This window comes from Siniperca chuatsi, linkage group LG21 (genome assembly GCF_020085105.1).
Source record: "Siniperca chuatsi isolate FFG_IHB_CAS linkage group LG21, ASM2008510v1, whole genome shotgun sequence".
NCBI lineage: Eukaryota > Metazoa > Chordata > Actinopteri > Centrarchiformes > Sinipercidae > Siniperca > Siniperca chuatsi.
In genome coordinates, this window is record NC_058062.1 from 24,167,062 (window position 1) to 24,182,304 (window position 15,243).

At 39.7% G+C, this 15,243-nt stretch overlaps 1 protein-coding gene across 6 annotated transcripts in view; it reads right to left on the bottom strand.

Moving 5' to 3' along the window:
* The window catches only part of si:dkeyp-72e1.9 (syntaxin-binding protein 4), a 138,138-nt gene that overhangs the window by 29,354 nt on the left and 93,541 nt on the right, over positions 1-15,243 (bottom strand). For all 6 annotated transcript variants that reach the window (XM_044182695.1, XM_044182697.1, XM_044182693.1 and 3 more), the window contains 5 exons: positions 14,980-15,121; positions 5,251-5,357; positions 5,004-5,145; positions 3,956-4,028; positions 27-115 (listed from right to left, as the gene is read on the bottom strand). In XM_044182695.1, coding sequence (XP_044038630.1) covers positions 27-115; positions 3,956-4,028; positions 5,004-5,145; positions 5,251-5,357; positions 14,980-15,121 — 553 coding nt within the window. The remainder of the gene's footprint in view (positions 1-26; positions 116-3,955; positions 4,029-5,003; positions 5,146-5,250; positions 5,358-14,979; positions 15,122-15,243) is intronic.

The following is a 15,243-nucleotide window of genomic DNA, read 5'->3' on the forward strand; positions in this document are numbered from 1 at the left end:
TTCCCTGACCAGAGGACTGGACTCACCAAGTCTAACTTGTCTGATTTGAGGCGTATGTAGGGGTCCAGTGTTATCTTAGGTTTGGCCCCTGTTGGTAACCTCTGGCTGGTTGAACCTAGAGACAGGAGAAGAGAAAAGGAAGGTGGAGAAAAGAGGAGGAAGATAAAGAAAAATTAAACAATGTAGTTGATTTTTTGTCAAAGACAAAAGGGAAAAGCACCGATGGTGAAAAACATTCCCATGCAGAAAAGCTATATGGAGAAAATACGAATCGAACCAGGGGCTATTGGTCTTTAAACAGAATGAGGAGAGAGTATGTGAGGCCACAGCACACATAGTAAACAACAGGAGGAGAAATATCATTGGATAATCTGTAATATCAGAGTGGATGGACAGATATTCTCTGTGGATTTGGTGGAAGTGGGTGATTGTGGTGATAGGGGAGGTGTGTGTGTGTGAGTGTGTTTGGGTGGGAGGATGAAAAGCAGATGATTAAAAAGAGAGGAGTGGAGGAAAGGTGGATGATTATATAAATGAGAGTGAGGGAAAACAGTGAGAGAGGGGAGGGCAGACAGCCAATGCCTAATATTAATTTGATGAGTTTGTCTGTCCCGGATTTGTGTGTCTGCTTGCTGTGGCAATGGGAACCTTTCCTCTGAGTGTTCGTGTGTGCACACCCCCTGTTGCTAGGGGTATGAGCCGATTTCAGTGACTACGCTCCACCTCCTCCTTGTCCCACCCAAAGGATTTGCACCCCCACCCCCGACTTGTGGTGATGATTGACAACAGCCGTGCTTTAAACCCTGGCTACACCCAGATACCACTCCACATCATACCATGTGTTGTCATTCCAGTACAAAACACAATATGTTCTTTTTCAGTCTTCATGTAACCTGATTGTTGATACTATTTATTTTGTGCACACATTTTAGTTAGATAAACAGTTGTAACCAGGTGGTAAAAATCACAAATATAAATTAATATATGCAGGAAATACAACCCTTGTAAATAAAATTCTCCGCTGCAGCAGTGCTGCTGTTGGTGTTGGTTTTGGACAGCAGGGGGTGGAGTTTCACTATCTCTGCAGCAGTGTGATTGCTGAGAGGGAAAATATAGGAAGTTCAACAGAATGGCTGCTGTTGCAGAGTGGTGAGAACATTTATGAATACTTGTTTAAGAATTATTCAGCGCAATACAGCAATATGTTGGTTGAATGGTGTCTGATGTACGTATCGAAATCCACATTTTGTGAAATTTTTGGTTTTAGAATTGCTGATGCTTGTGGAATGAAACATTACATGTGGGCCACTGGAGCTCGTTAGGTAGGAAACAGTGTGATGATTTGCTGTTCTGTATTTTTATTTGTCTAATGTATTTTGCAGTTTGGACACATTTTGTAAAGCCTCTGTAAAAGGAAGGAGCTTCTAAGTTGATAGGTTAGCACAAGTACTGTGTAGTGATTGTACAGGGCAGTGTTGCCCACAGAGGGGCCACTGCCGTCTTTGTGCTGTATAGCTGTTTTGGTAGGAATAGTGATGGATTTCTTTTTATTTGCTTTGATTCATACATGTTTCTTTTTGTAACGTGAAAACCATTGTCTTCAGTGGAAACACACTTTTATTTAATTTTTTTATTTCGCAAAAGAAAAATAACTGAAAAGACAGTAAACCCCCCACAAAATAGCATTTGAAGCTCTGTGTGTGATTTATCCCGGCTTCACAGTATTAATTCTTGACCTTGAAAACAGCAGTTGGTAAACATCACCTAAAGGTCTATTTAGTAGCTGTTCTGGAGCTTTCAATCATACCACATGATCTTCATCAGCAAATAATAATAATAATAATAATAATAATAATGAACTATATAAATAAATAACTATCATAAAACTATATAAATAAAGTTTATTATTATTATTATTATTATTATTATTATGGACTTGGCCAGGTTTTTTTGGAATTGAAGATATTAAAATTTCCAGATTTTTCTGATCACTTGAAGGACTCTCATCAAGGTTGGCTTAAACATAGACGAAACACAGATGACATGGTATGATACGCTTGAAAACTCCAGAACAGCTACTAAATGGACCTTATAGTGAGATTGTTTTGACAACTGCTGTTTTCAAGGTCAAGAATGAACTTTGAAACTCCACTGAAGTGAGATTATTTAGTCAATTACTGACCCTTATTTGAGCCCATATACATAAGTGCTAATACACACTCTCTCTCTCTCTCGTCCTCTCTGTCATGCCCCATTCACACTGGACTAGAATTACCCCAAATTACTTAGTTGAGTTTCCTGCAGTGACTTAAATAACTTTATGTTGACTCAAATATACCATCTTGTAATATCTGACTGGAGCTGCTTCTCTGCATGGGTCTCCCTGCCTACCATTATTATTAACCCACAAAGAAACAACAACCACAGATAAAACAAGACAATCTTGTGAAAACCACTGTTTACTGAAATATGGTAGATTATTTGTGACAGAAGTTTTCTTTTTACAAATTGCAGACATGTCAGATTCACACAGATGACCTCTGCAATTATTACAAAATATAGTAGGACCCCAGATGATAATAGTAATAGGGTTTTACACATTTCAACATGTTTATCTCCCCTGCTGTGCTTTAGGACAGGTCAAACACTGCAACTTTACTTAAATTAACATTCAATTAACAAGGCTTCACCCTTGCTTCCAATAATTCTGAAACCATACAGAAATTATTGACAGTCATGAATCAATGTCACGTCTCTGTAAAAGATTATATCCAGTCAGTTTTTGTATCTGCTCACCTCACCACAAACTGCTGACATCTGTCATGGCTAGCAACTGGCTTAACCAATAAGAGCCTGGATGGGAGCTAAGTGGTTACAGCACCTAGGAAATAACCTTGATTGGAACAGGCAGTCGGGTGGCTTTGAGCTGGGACCCACGGGCGACCTGTAACATTGGCATAGCTGCTTTCTTAAACTATGTTATACAAATAAACAGGATGAGAGAGAGAGAAGGGTGGACAATGATGGTGAAGGGAATGAGATGGGTGTTAGGGTTAGGGTCATAACCAAGAGCACTGTTAATCACAGGACAAAAACCACTGATCCATATATAAAGTAATTATAGAAATGTGCATTGTTGTGTATTTTCTAAGAGCACATTTCTATATTTCTCTTACTGTCATCAAATCCCATGAAAAGATCAAAACCAACAATGCGTTAGCTTGTCTCTTAATACTTTCTATTTTACCTACCCTGTGTGTGCGTCTCAAGCCCATTGGTTCCTACTGACGACATAAATCTTTAAAAACACCTCACAAATATATCGTTTCAATTAAAAAAAAATGCTCAGTACTTTCCTAAAACAGCTGGCCACTGTGGTATTTATGAAACTTTATTCAAACAGGAGGAAATAGCGCATTTGTTGGGGACTATTTAAGCTGCAGATTAATCCACATTTGGTGCTGTAGTAAGTATTTGGGGCAGCAGGACGGTGTATGTGGGAATGAGTCAAAATAAACTACAGTGTGTGTTTTCATGGTAATGAAGGAACATTTCACCCAGTGCAACAGTGTGGCTCATTGATGTGTTTTTAATAGTTTCTGGACAACAATGGAGCTCTATGGCACAGAGGAAGAAGCTATATCAGGCGTTGGATACAAACACAGTATTTTTGTTGGTAGGATGTTGGTTTGGGTCTTCTACTGGGATTCACTGACAGTAAGAAAAACATAGTATATAGCCAGACTTATCCTTTAAAGTAAAGCTATATTGTCTGATATGAATCAAATGGGTCCCTTTAATATGAAATGGTTTTTAGTACTACCAACCCCACTGTGAATCAACACCCGACTCTGCACCCCTACACAGGTCTCAGTAGCAGAGGCGAGGAACAATTTTGATTATAGGAGAAAAAAATGCAAGAGAAATAAAATGAGAGTATAGTGACGTGTTCTACCTGAAATATGAATATCTGGTGGGCAGATGTCAGGAGAAGGTGAGGACACTGGGGCTGGCTCCTCTGTACAGATCTGCAAAGAAACAAAACACAAATAGAAACTGGATGTAAAATTGATGACACAATAAAGATGATTATATTAACACTGCCCAGTCGTTAGTAATTTCCAGTAGAATAGCAAGTCACTATCACTTCAAAGTTTGTGTCACTCTGTGACATCCTTCAGACCTTAACTTTGGAAAACCTAAGTCATTCATCAACTACATTGCACATTACAGCATGGAGTTTACTGTGGAGGCTGGAGTGTGCCACCAGAATAATTCTGACTTTACATTGTAAAATCAGAATCAATTCATAAATTGGTCAATTTAACAAACCTGTTATGAATAGATTAATTACATTTGCATTTAAATGATAAATAAACTAACAAGTAAAATAAAGGTGTAATATACACAAATTATTAATTATTTTTCCTTCAAATTGTGACTTATTACTTAAATTTGATAAGGAATTGTAAGCTCAAAAGACATTTAAAAATTAGTTTTGCAATTACATTTTAAATTTCAATGATCAATTCATTATTTAAACACAGTAAATGAACAGAACGTTTCTTAATGCATTTAAATGCAAAATGCATTAATCACTTTATTTTACATTTTTAAGTTGATCAATTTATTAATTGATCATTATAAACTTAAACTCTGTTAAAGTATTTCGATGGCACACTCCCGGTTCCACAAATAACAAGAACGCAGCACATTAAAATCAAGTCCAACCTACAGTGTACTAGCTGAGAAAGACCTCTAAACTCCCAAAACCCTTTCATCAACATTTATCTTCGATCCGACTGTCAGTATGGGAGCCTAAGATGTGTTTTACAAACCCAAGCCTAATTATTTTTGGTTCACTGCAAAATACTGCTCTTGCTGTTTCATAATATCTGTTTCTGTTGCTATAGTAATAAAATGTTATGAATCCACTGACAGAATGTCCAAAACCTTGACATAGTGTGGTATGTTTTTGATCTCTGACACAAAGCATAGCTGACCTCAGGTGATCTGATGTGGACTTTTAAGCGTCCACAGTTGTTGTTGTTGCCCGCAGCTCGCTGGACCCCATTGTGGAGAGATGTGCTGCTTGGAAAAAGTCCTTTCCCTGGGATGAAGGCAATCTCCACCACACTGTCTTGGCTGGAGACACAATACATAAAAATACAAAGACACAAGCATGTACAGAGTGACGTGCATATATGCAGAAGAAAGAGGGACGACCATGGCAGTGCGGGCACCACCTACCTGAATTTGACTTTGTTCAGCATGCTTTTGGCCTCCTCGTGGGTTACACCTATCAAGGACTCCTTGTTAATGGCAATGAGCTGATCTCCAGGCCTCAGCCGTCCATCCTGCAAACAAGGAGACAGAGTCTTTTGTCATGCTGATCTATAGAACCACAGAGGAGCCCTATTTCCTTTGATGGCTCATTCTGTTAAAAAACGATTTTTTAAATCTTCTTGATTTATGTCCACTGGGCTGTATGGAAGCTTATAAGGGACTATATTAAAATGATAATGTAAACTTGGAAATTAAAATGTAATTCCACAATAGCATTATAATTTTCCACATTTGTATGTGTTAGTTGAGTAAAAATTAAAATGAAAATCTAATAATCCAATTTCAATTTTCATTTCCACCTTCCACTCATATGGGTGTTCTATGACCATATTAAAATGAAAATGGAATAGGGGAGCAGCAAGTCAACAATATAACTGGGAGCTAAACCATGAAGTGCTTCAAGGTGATCAGTAAAATCTTAAAATTGATTCTAAAATTGACTGGTAACCAGTGAAGAGAGGCTAAAACAGATCTGCTATGATCTTGTCTTCTGGTAAAAGCCGAGAAGCTGCGTTTTGTACCAGCTGAAGGCGTGAGATGTTTTTGGCTTAACCCTGAATGCAATGAGTTCCGATAATCTAACCAAGATGATATAAAAGCATGTATGACCTTCTCAAGAACAGGCCGGGAGAGAAAAGACCTGATTTTTGAGATGCTCCTCAATTCAATTCAATATTATTTATATAGCGCCAATTCATAACAGAAGTTATCTCATTGCACTTTTCCTGTAGAGCAGGTCTAGACTGTACTCTTTATCAATTGATAAAAACATGAACGGAATGACTTTTGTAACTTGTTTTTCAAATGAAAGGTCACTGACAAATATTACACCCAGGTTTCTGGCTGCAGGTGACGTTTGTAGACAAGATCTAGCCGAGATGTTTTTGTAAAATAGGGATGGACTTTTAGGGACTAAAGATAATTATTTCTGCTTTGTTTAAATTTAGCTGGAGAACGTTTTGGGACATCCAGCACTTTATTTCTGACACAGTTTTGAAAACAACACCAGATGCCCCCGGACTTTCCCTCCTTTCCTCATCACCTGACTGCCAAACCTATTCACACAACTGTTCTCACTTCTTGTCAGCCCTGCAATCACCTGAGCTTCACCATCCATCTCCCCACCTGCATCTCATCCCCTCATCAGTCACTCAGCATATATACCACTTCCTTTGTTTTTGGTCAGTTTGTTATGTTATGTTGCTGTGTGCTCATGTCTTGGTTCTGTGCTGATGTATACATTACCTGTGTTTGGACTTTTTTTTTGACTTATTGGATTTATTTTCTTGTGTTGGAATGCTCTCTGGTTTGACCCTTCCCTGCCTCATCTTCCCATAAGTCTTTGTACCCTTGGTTTTGTTAATTAAATCATTGAACTGCATCTAGCTCTGCCTCGGTCTGCGCCTCGGTCTGCGTTTCGGTCCTATTTCCCCATGTTCCTGGTTGCCCCGTGCACCCAATTGACTCCTGGATTCTTTTACTGCTTTTTGATAAGTGGATCTGCAGCACAGGGACAACACTGGTGAAAATTACAAATGACCTTTTAATTGAATCAGACAATAGGCTAGATTTTGTACTTGTCTTGTTATATCTTAGTGCTGCATTTGACACCATTGATCATCACATCCTATTAGAGACTGGAACATTCAATTGGCATAAAGGAACCGCACTAAACTGGATTAAATCCTATTGATCAGATTTTTCTCAATTTGTACATGTTAACAGTGAGTCACGGAGTTCCACAAGGTTCTGTGCTTGGACCGATTCTATTCACCTTTTTATACATGCTTCCTTTAGGCAATATTAGGAAACACTCCATAAACTTCATTGTTATGCGGAAGATACCAATTATATCTATCTTCCAACTTCAAGCATGCCTTAAAGACATTAAAAACCTGGTTGACCTGCAATTTTCTGATGTTAAACTCAAGTTATTGTAACAAACACCTCCGAGACACATTATCTAAAGAGTTGCTCTAGGTGGCATTGCCTTGGCCTCCAGCACCACCATAAGGAACCTCAGTTATCTTTGATCAGGATTTATCCTTTAACTCCCACATGAAACAAACTTCAAGGACTGCCTTTTTTCACCTACGTAACATTGCAAAAATCAGGCACCTCCTGTCTCAAAATGATGCCAAAAAACTAGTCCATGCATTTGTTACTTCTAGGTTGGACTATTGCAATTCCTTATTATCAGGCTGCCCGAATAAGTCCCTTAAGACTCTCCAGTTGACCCAGAATGCTGTGGCATGTGTACTGACAAGAACTAGGAAAAGCACATTTTTTCACATTTCTCCAATATTAGCTTCTCTGCACTGGCTCCTTGTAAAATCCAGAATAGAATTTAAAATCCTTCTCACCTACAAAGCTCTTAATGGTCAGGCACCATCACCCCATGAGCATAGAAAAGGAGAGAGATCTGGACACTTTTTTTCTCCCTTTTTGAACGTGTCGCCAATGGGAGAGCTTGGCCTGAGGCTGACCGTGTGGTTATGTTGCAAGCGGTATTGACATGAAGGCCCAAGAAGCGTATTCTGCACTTAATGCAGTTGACAGCCAGAAATATTCTACTGTTATGAGTTGGTACCAGAGGCCTATACGCCTGAATAAGACGCAGAGTCTACAGTCATGATAGCAGCTCTGTGAGACTGTAGTTAGGCAGAGCGGTAGTTTGAGCTAAATGCTAACATTAGCATGCTATGAAATTTGTGCTATTCCATCAAGGAGATGTTGAGAGATTCCACAGAAAAAGTGAAAACTTTTCCTGACCTTTCCTCTAGCGCCACCAGCAGGTCAATCACCATAGTCATTAGGAGTCATCATGAATATCCATACCATATTTTATGGCAATCTATCTAATAGTAGATATTTTAGTCCGGACCAAAGTGGTGGACTGACCACCTACATTGCCATCCCTAGAGCCACGATGCTAGCACTGATAAACATTTAGAAGCATAGGCCAATGTAGAAAAGATTATGTTTAAGTGAAGGAGAGAACTGTCAACCATTTACTGTACAGCTTATAGTGATTCAAATGCCATTAGTCTCAAGCAAATGCTTAATGAACCTTGCCAGCCCACAACAAGCAGAGCTCAAACTGAGGGCAGGATTTGTGAAGTTAAGAACATGCTGATGCTCATTACTCTTCACCAAAAGGTGAGAAAGGATCATGTGGTGACCTAGACTGTAGTCCATTGATGGTAAATGTAACATGGAGTTTTGCCACCTTATAGCTACTACAGTTCTGATAAATTCATGGCTGCATAATTCCCCATCTGACTCATCCCATACAGCAAATCACAGTGCATGAAATGCTAGCTTGCTTCCTATATGACACAGGGGATTAAGAGTTGGGATTTGGAGGAAATGGACAACCTGCTTCCATAAGCAGAAGACTGAGAAGCTGAGAAAGTCAGTGTCAGTAGCTGTTGTAATAGAGCCAGGCATTAATGTACAGTGTCGAGTGAGTTAATGACAGAGGGTGGACATACTGCTTTGCTTTACTGTGCCCTGTTTCTAACACAGTTGTGGTCTTACTACCCTGTACCATTCACCATCTGTTATTGGGGATTTTGAGTCCGTAGGTCAGTGAAAAACAAATGGGCCAAAGGAAATCTCATGCATACATGCCTGCTGCACTGCAGCCTCATCCCCGAGAAACTCTTTCAGTAATGATGCTGGATTAATGCAGTGTGTGTGGAGAGATTTAAAATGATTTGTTGTTTTATTCAGAACCTTATAAATGCAATGCATGTCATGTCTGTCTGTGTACATTTTATGCTAGTAGTTTTGGTCTCCAACTCCTGAGAAAAATATCTGGCTCTTTAGCTGCTAAATGCTCCGCTATGTTCACCAGCTGGTCTCTGTGGCTGTCTGCTGTTTGCTGCTCAGCAGGTTGTGTACAGTGGGTTTTGTCAGAGCAGAACTGAAAACAGCTGCCTGTGGCTGCTGGAAAAGCTCTAGAGCTAAGGGGGAACTGCAGAGTTGGTGATTATTCTCTGTGGGCTCATCACTATGAACCCCTACAACTGTTGATTACTGCAGCTTTAAATATAACAATACAAAATGCTAAAATAACTTTAATGATCAAATGCAGAACCTGCTGTAAAAGTTTCTCAAACTAGATAAGAGAAAGCAAAAATATAACACAAGCCAGACTTTTTGTCAGGACGTTGTGAGGTTGTGTCGGGTGTCATCCACTATCACATACTACATGGAATATAATGAACAATTGTCACGCAGTCGGGTTACTTCAGGGTTTATCTTACAATATGTCTTGAATTTGCCTTGTTCCTTTGCTTGCACCTTTTTAAACAGGGATGTAATCTGTCACCTCCATCACTTGAACCAAGTGCAAGTTCACGAAATGAATCTGTAGTAGTAGTAGTAGTAGTAGTAGTAGTAGTAGTAGTAATAATAATATATAATAATAATAATAGTAATAATAGTAATAATAATAATAATTCGATCAATATAGCACAGTTTGTGCTATGAATGCAGCTCAAGTGCTTTACGTGAGAAACATAACAGTGACATACAAATAAGACAGAGGACTAAAGGCAATAAAAGAATTTGAATGGGAAATAATGATAATAATAACAATGAGTGAGAAATAAATAAACAAGTGCAACACAGGATAAAAACAAAGCAAATGAATTAGAATTTAATATTGTGACATTGGGATTGATGAAAAGAGAAATGAGAATAACAACAGAGGGACTCTTGTAATACAAGATTAAATAAATATGTTTTTAAAGACTTTTTAAACAACCAAGCTAAGTCCAAGTAAAAGAATTTCCATCTTGCCTTCATTTAGCTTTAACAATATGATTGTTCATCCAAATATTGATGGCAGATAAGCAGGTTGTAAGTGAGGTCATAGCCTGAGGGTCTTAACAAAACTGAAATGTACAACTGAGTATCATCAGCACAGGTGTCTAGCCTGTGTAATAAACAGGTGACTTTCGGTGTGGAGGTTCTCAGTCCAAGCAAAGCTTTCATCTCAGCCATGTAGGGAATCTCAGTGCAGGGCAACAAACACTGAGAATGGTCACAAAAAGGAATATGAATATATAAAAAGCTGTCTTTTTAGAGATAAGACTGTATAACTGTTGAAGAGATAGGTGTTCATCATGTGACTGATCAATTTTCTATCTGACTTATAGCAAGACAGAGAGGAAATCTAAACATGTATCACAGTCATAGCCAACCAAAATCCAACTTTTGCAGCAAAAAGTCACAATACTCATACAAATCCCTTCTGTACATCTACCAAAAGGTACAAACCAGTGCTCAAACAACTTTCATGGGATATATTCTTAGCCCTGAGGCCCTCTCTGTGATTCGCTGGCACTCACTGGCATCTTGAATCCAAATGATGTAAAACCTTGCAGGACATATGCAACAAGAAACATCTGCTTAGAAACAGCTTTCTTCAAGCATACAAACAAGTGCAGATTCCTGCATTCTCTGTCTCTCCCCTTCATTCTTCTCCTTTCCTTCGGTGTCATATTGCCAGTGGGCGGACAGAGAGGCGAGGAGGATGGGATTGGGGAGAGAGAAGCAGAGCGAGCTGGAGGAATATGTGCAGACAGGAGGGGTGTGCAGCATTGTTTCAGTGCGCCTGTCTACAGGATCACTGTATCTTAATTCAACATCACCACAAACTGAAAGTGAGCACACCTGAAATGTCGCAAATAATCCTTCATTGCACAGAAAAACTGTGCACGCACAACTATAGTAAGTGCAGTAGGTCAAAGTTGAAGCAGGAAGTGGGTCTGTAAATTGTGAAGACAGTTTGGATAATAATTTTATCATTTGCCTTTGTTTTCTCTTCCAAATAAGTTTGGCTAACCTGACCGTCTGATCGTATGACTGCTTGTGTTTCCTGCCAACTAATTCCAAGATTTCAGTGATTAACTTCAAAAGTCAACCCTCGACAAGAATGTTGATATTCATTTTTGCAGTATCCAGCACTTGTCTGTCAAGCACAAATGACTGTGTTCCCAGTATTCCCTGAGACACTGTGGCCAGGGTGCAGAGCTCATCCATCATGTTAAACAGCAACTCCCAGTCACGATTAATGGAACATTTACTTTTATTCTCTCACCTCAACCCTTACTTGCTTCCACCAGTGCACTCCTGTGCAAGGCCCTTCCGCCCAGGCTAGTAGCCAGTCTTAGGACAAAAACAAATAATCAGCTGCTTTCAGGATACAAACACTGGATGTGTAATGATCCACAAAGTGTGTGTGTGTATCCAAAGTCTCATGTACTGTATCTTATTGCTCTGTGCCACAGAGCTCAACTGTTGTCAACACATCAGTGAGCTGCACTGTTGCACTGGGTGACATGTTCCTTCATTACCATGAACCGAACATGCACTGTAGTTTATTTTAACTTAACTTGTTCTGAACTTTGTGTTCCGTCAATGGAGACACTCACTTGAGCACCAAATGCGGAGTAATCCGCCGCTGGAAATAGTCCCCAACAAATGTACTATTTCCTCCTGTTTGTGTAACGTTTGTTAAAACTACAGTGACCAGCTATTTCAGGAAATTACCGAACCTTTAAAAAAAAAGAAACTATATATTTGTGAGTGCTTTTTAAAGATGTATGTCTTCAGTGGGGCTAAGTGCCACACACAAGATCGGGACTGCAGGTGCTGCTGCTCCTGCAGCATGTGTATCTACCAGTGTGTAAGTGTGTGTGTGTGTGTGTGTGTGTGTGTGTGTGTGATGGGGGAGCAGCAGCAGGGTGATGCCCTAAGCAGAGTCCTAGCGTGATGGCTGACCTTCACACTTGGTGTAGTGTGTCTGTTCTGGGACTCTGGGGCTCCTCTAACAGAACAGCACTGACACCAAAACAACACAAATGCCAAGAAATATTCAAGCAGTGTTTAACATTCTTTAATCCAGCATGAATTCCTAAATATTCAACAGGATTTAATGAGCAGACAGGACTGTATTTGTCACCTTATGGTAATTTCCTTCAGGGAGTCAAGGTGACACTACAGATAACAGAAATACTGTATGTTCTTTGTCTTAGGAAGGAAAACGCACTGCTCCACTTTTCCCAAATAACACCTACTGTGTTTATAAAAATCCAACTTTCTTCACCTAATCTTTTACATTTTTACTTGGAATAATTACACATTATGACATTCATTTTTCCTTCTAACTTGCAATTTTCATACATTACCACAATTCATTGCAAAATGACACAACAAAGATTGCAAACTGCATTACAATTTCAGAGAAGCCGCTGTCCATGTTCAGTAATTGTGGGCTACTGTAATCACTACAGAACTCCAGTATTAGCGTAACATGTCTATGTATACATATTTGTAGGCTCTCTGCATTAATTGGCTGGTTATTGTGGAGGGTATCATTATAAATGCAGACCGTTTTAGATGATTGTGCAGTTTTACTCCACCAGCGGTAGGCATAACTGGGTAGTGTGTGTGCCTTGTGTTGTGTAAGATGAATGCAGACCAGCCTTTGAACCATGTTACTGCAAGATCTAGTGGCAGTGAATGTCGTGTATAGCACCTTTTAAAGAACTTCATGGACGTGTTAGGACATGCCACCATCCTATTTCCTCGTGTGGAAGTGTTGCAGAGAATGTGCTCCTCAGATCTCGGATACTGTACCTTGACGCGTGTGTGCTACTGGCATCAGTTGATGTGAAGCTACAGTACGTGATGCGCCCAGTGTGTTGGACTGAAACTTTACTAGGATTTTGCGGCTGGGGCTCTCGGCTCTGGAGCTTCCGGCCTGAGGACCTGAGCCTTGCAGAAATCACTAACATCTTTTAAATGACTTCTCAGAACTGTTACATTTGTAATTGTAATTGTAATTTGTAATGTTTAAATCCTGATTTAACCATGTAGAGCACTCTTTAAAAAACTTTGTTTTGAAAGGTGCTGCATAAATTAAGTTTATCATTATTATTACATCAGTTGCCTGTTTGCACTTATCCTGTCCCATAGGAAGTTCGAGCTGTGTTGACAACACAATCTCAACTTAAGGTCCACTTATTCCCTTGTTCTGGAGCTTTTAACTGTATCACATGGTCTTCACCAAGTTCAACTTTTAGGTTCACATGGATGAGAAGTCAGCTCAGAATCATGGACAGTTTGAAAATCTACAGTTCCATGACAACTAAGCAAACTCAATCTGCTGATGAAGACCATATGATATGGTCAAAAGCTCCAGAACAAGCGAGTTAGTGGACCTTGAGTTGAGATTGTTTTGTCAACTGCTGTTTCCAAGCTGAAGAATGAACTATCAATCTATGGCTGTGTTGCTGTAGTAACAGCCAATAAAGTTCGATTCAGATCACTAAACGTGTCTTTAGTAGTGTCTAGTAGAGAGAAGCTCAAATACTGTAGCTCTACACTACTAACTACTACATCTGTGCTTCTTAACCTAATAGTATTAACCTAATAAGGAGAGTTGGCAACCTACAGCACTCACCCAACTTAATTCCCCATTAACACCAATGTAGGAGTAGCAACAGATCCCTGTGATGCTGAGACTAACAGCAAGATTAGTTGAAGTATCCACCTCACTTTGCATTACTTGCATGTTTTGTGTACTACTACTAAATGTTAGCATTACCGTTCCTTTCAGTTGACGTTACTTAATCAAATCAGTTGCCAAAATAAACACTGCCAGTTTGGGATACATGTTTTATGTCTTGCTCGGGGGGTGCTCTAATCATGCCACTGTACATGTAAAGGTCTGTGCGTGTCTGGATGGTTGTACATATTTGTGACCACTATGTGGGTGGAGGTGACAGGCTGTTACTGTATGTCTGTTTAGACAGCTAGTCACAGAAACAGGACCAGCAGGCTGTGACCTGAGCATGGCTCAGCAGTATTTTACACTAATCTGAGGCCAAGGATGCAGAGATCTGCACATGCACTCTTTACCTCCCTTCTTCATCCCTCTGTCTCTCCTCTACCTTCCTCCATTGTGTTCACTTAATTTCCCTACAAGTAGTCCCTCACCGCTGCACTGCATCCATCTCAGTCATGTTTTATCCAGGTATCCTCATGGTTCTGCAGTCAGTGCTCAGGGCATACAGTTCAGTTCAGTTTTATTTATACAGCACCAAATAATAACAGAAGTTATCTCATTGCACTTTTCCTACAGAGCAGGTCCAGACCGTACTCTTTATAATATTAGTGAGCATACTGAACTGAATGTGTCATGTTCCTCAAGCAACAATACAATTCATACTGTTGCTCCCATACTGTAGGGAATTTGTTAGCTGTAATTGATTGTAGGCTATAGACATCAATCTGATTTAAAATTACCATGCTTTATTCCTGAATTACTGCTAAAAACCTACAATCCTCATGCAATTCATCCAATCAAAAATGTGGCTGCTACCATGGAAACATTACCAAAACAAAGGGAGATAAAAGTCAGAGCCCCCATCAACCATAGTCCACGTGTCTGCTGGTTGTGTAAGTAGGCAGACATGTTAATGTGTATAATGTAAGTCACCAGTGGTTGTGTGTCCTTCAAATTATTTGGATGAACATTCCTCCATTCCTTCATCTTATCCTCTCCTTCAATATCTGTAGTTTTGGGGTTTAACTTTACGCTGCCTCATTTCTTACCCGGTGACAGTCTCCTCCAGACAGCACCTCCTGGATGAAGACCGCGGGGCCGTCAGGCCTGTTGGAGCCTCCTCCCATGGTGATGCCCAAACTGCTGGACCGCGCCACTGAAATGAGCTGAATCACTCCTTCACCTGGATGACTGAGAACACGAAGAAACAAACACATTAGGGTTGGGTACCGTTCATATTTGAACCGATACTGGAATTGGGTACCTTTTTCGGTTCTTTACTCTCTCTGTATTAACAAAATGTAATTTCAGTT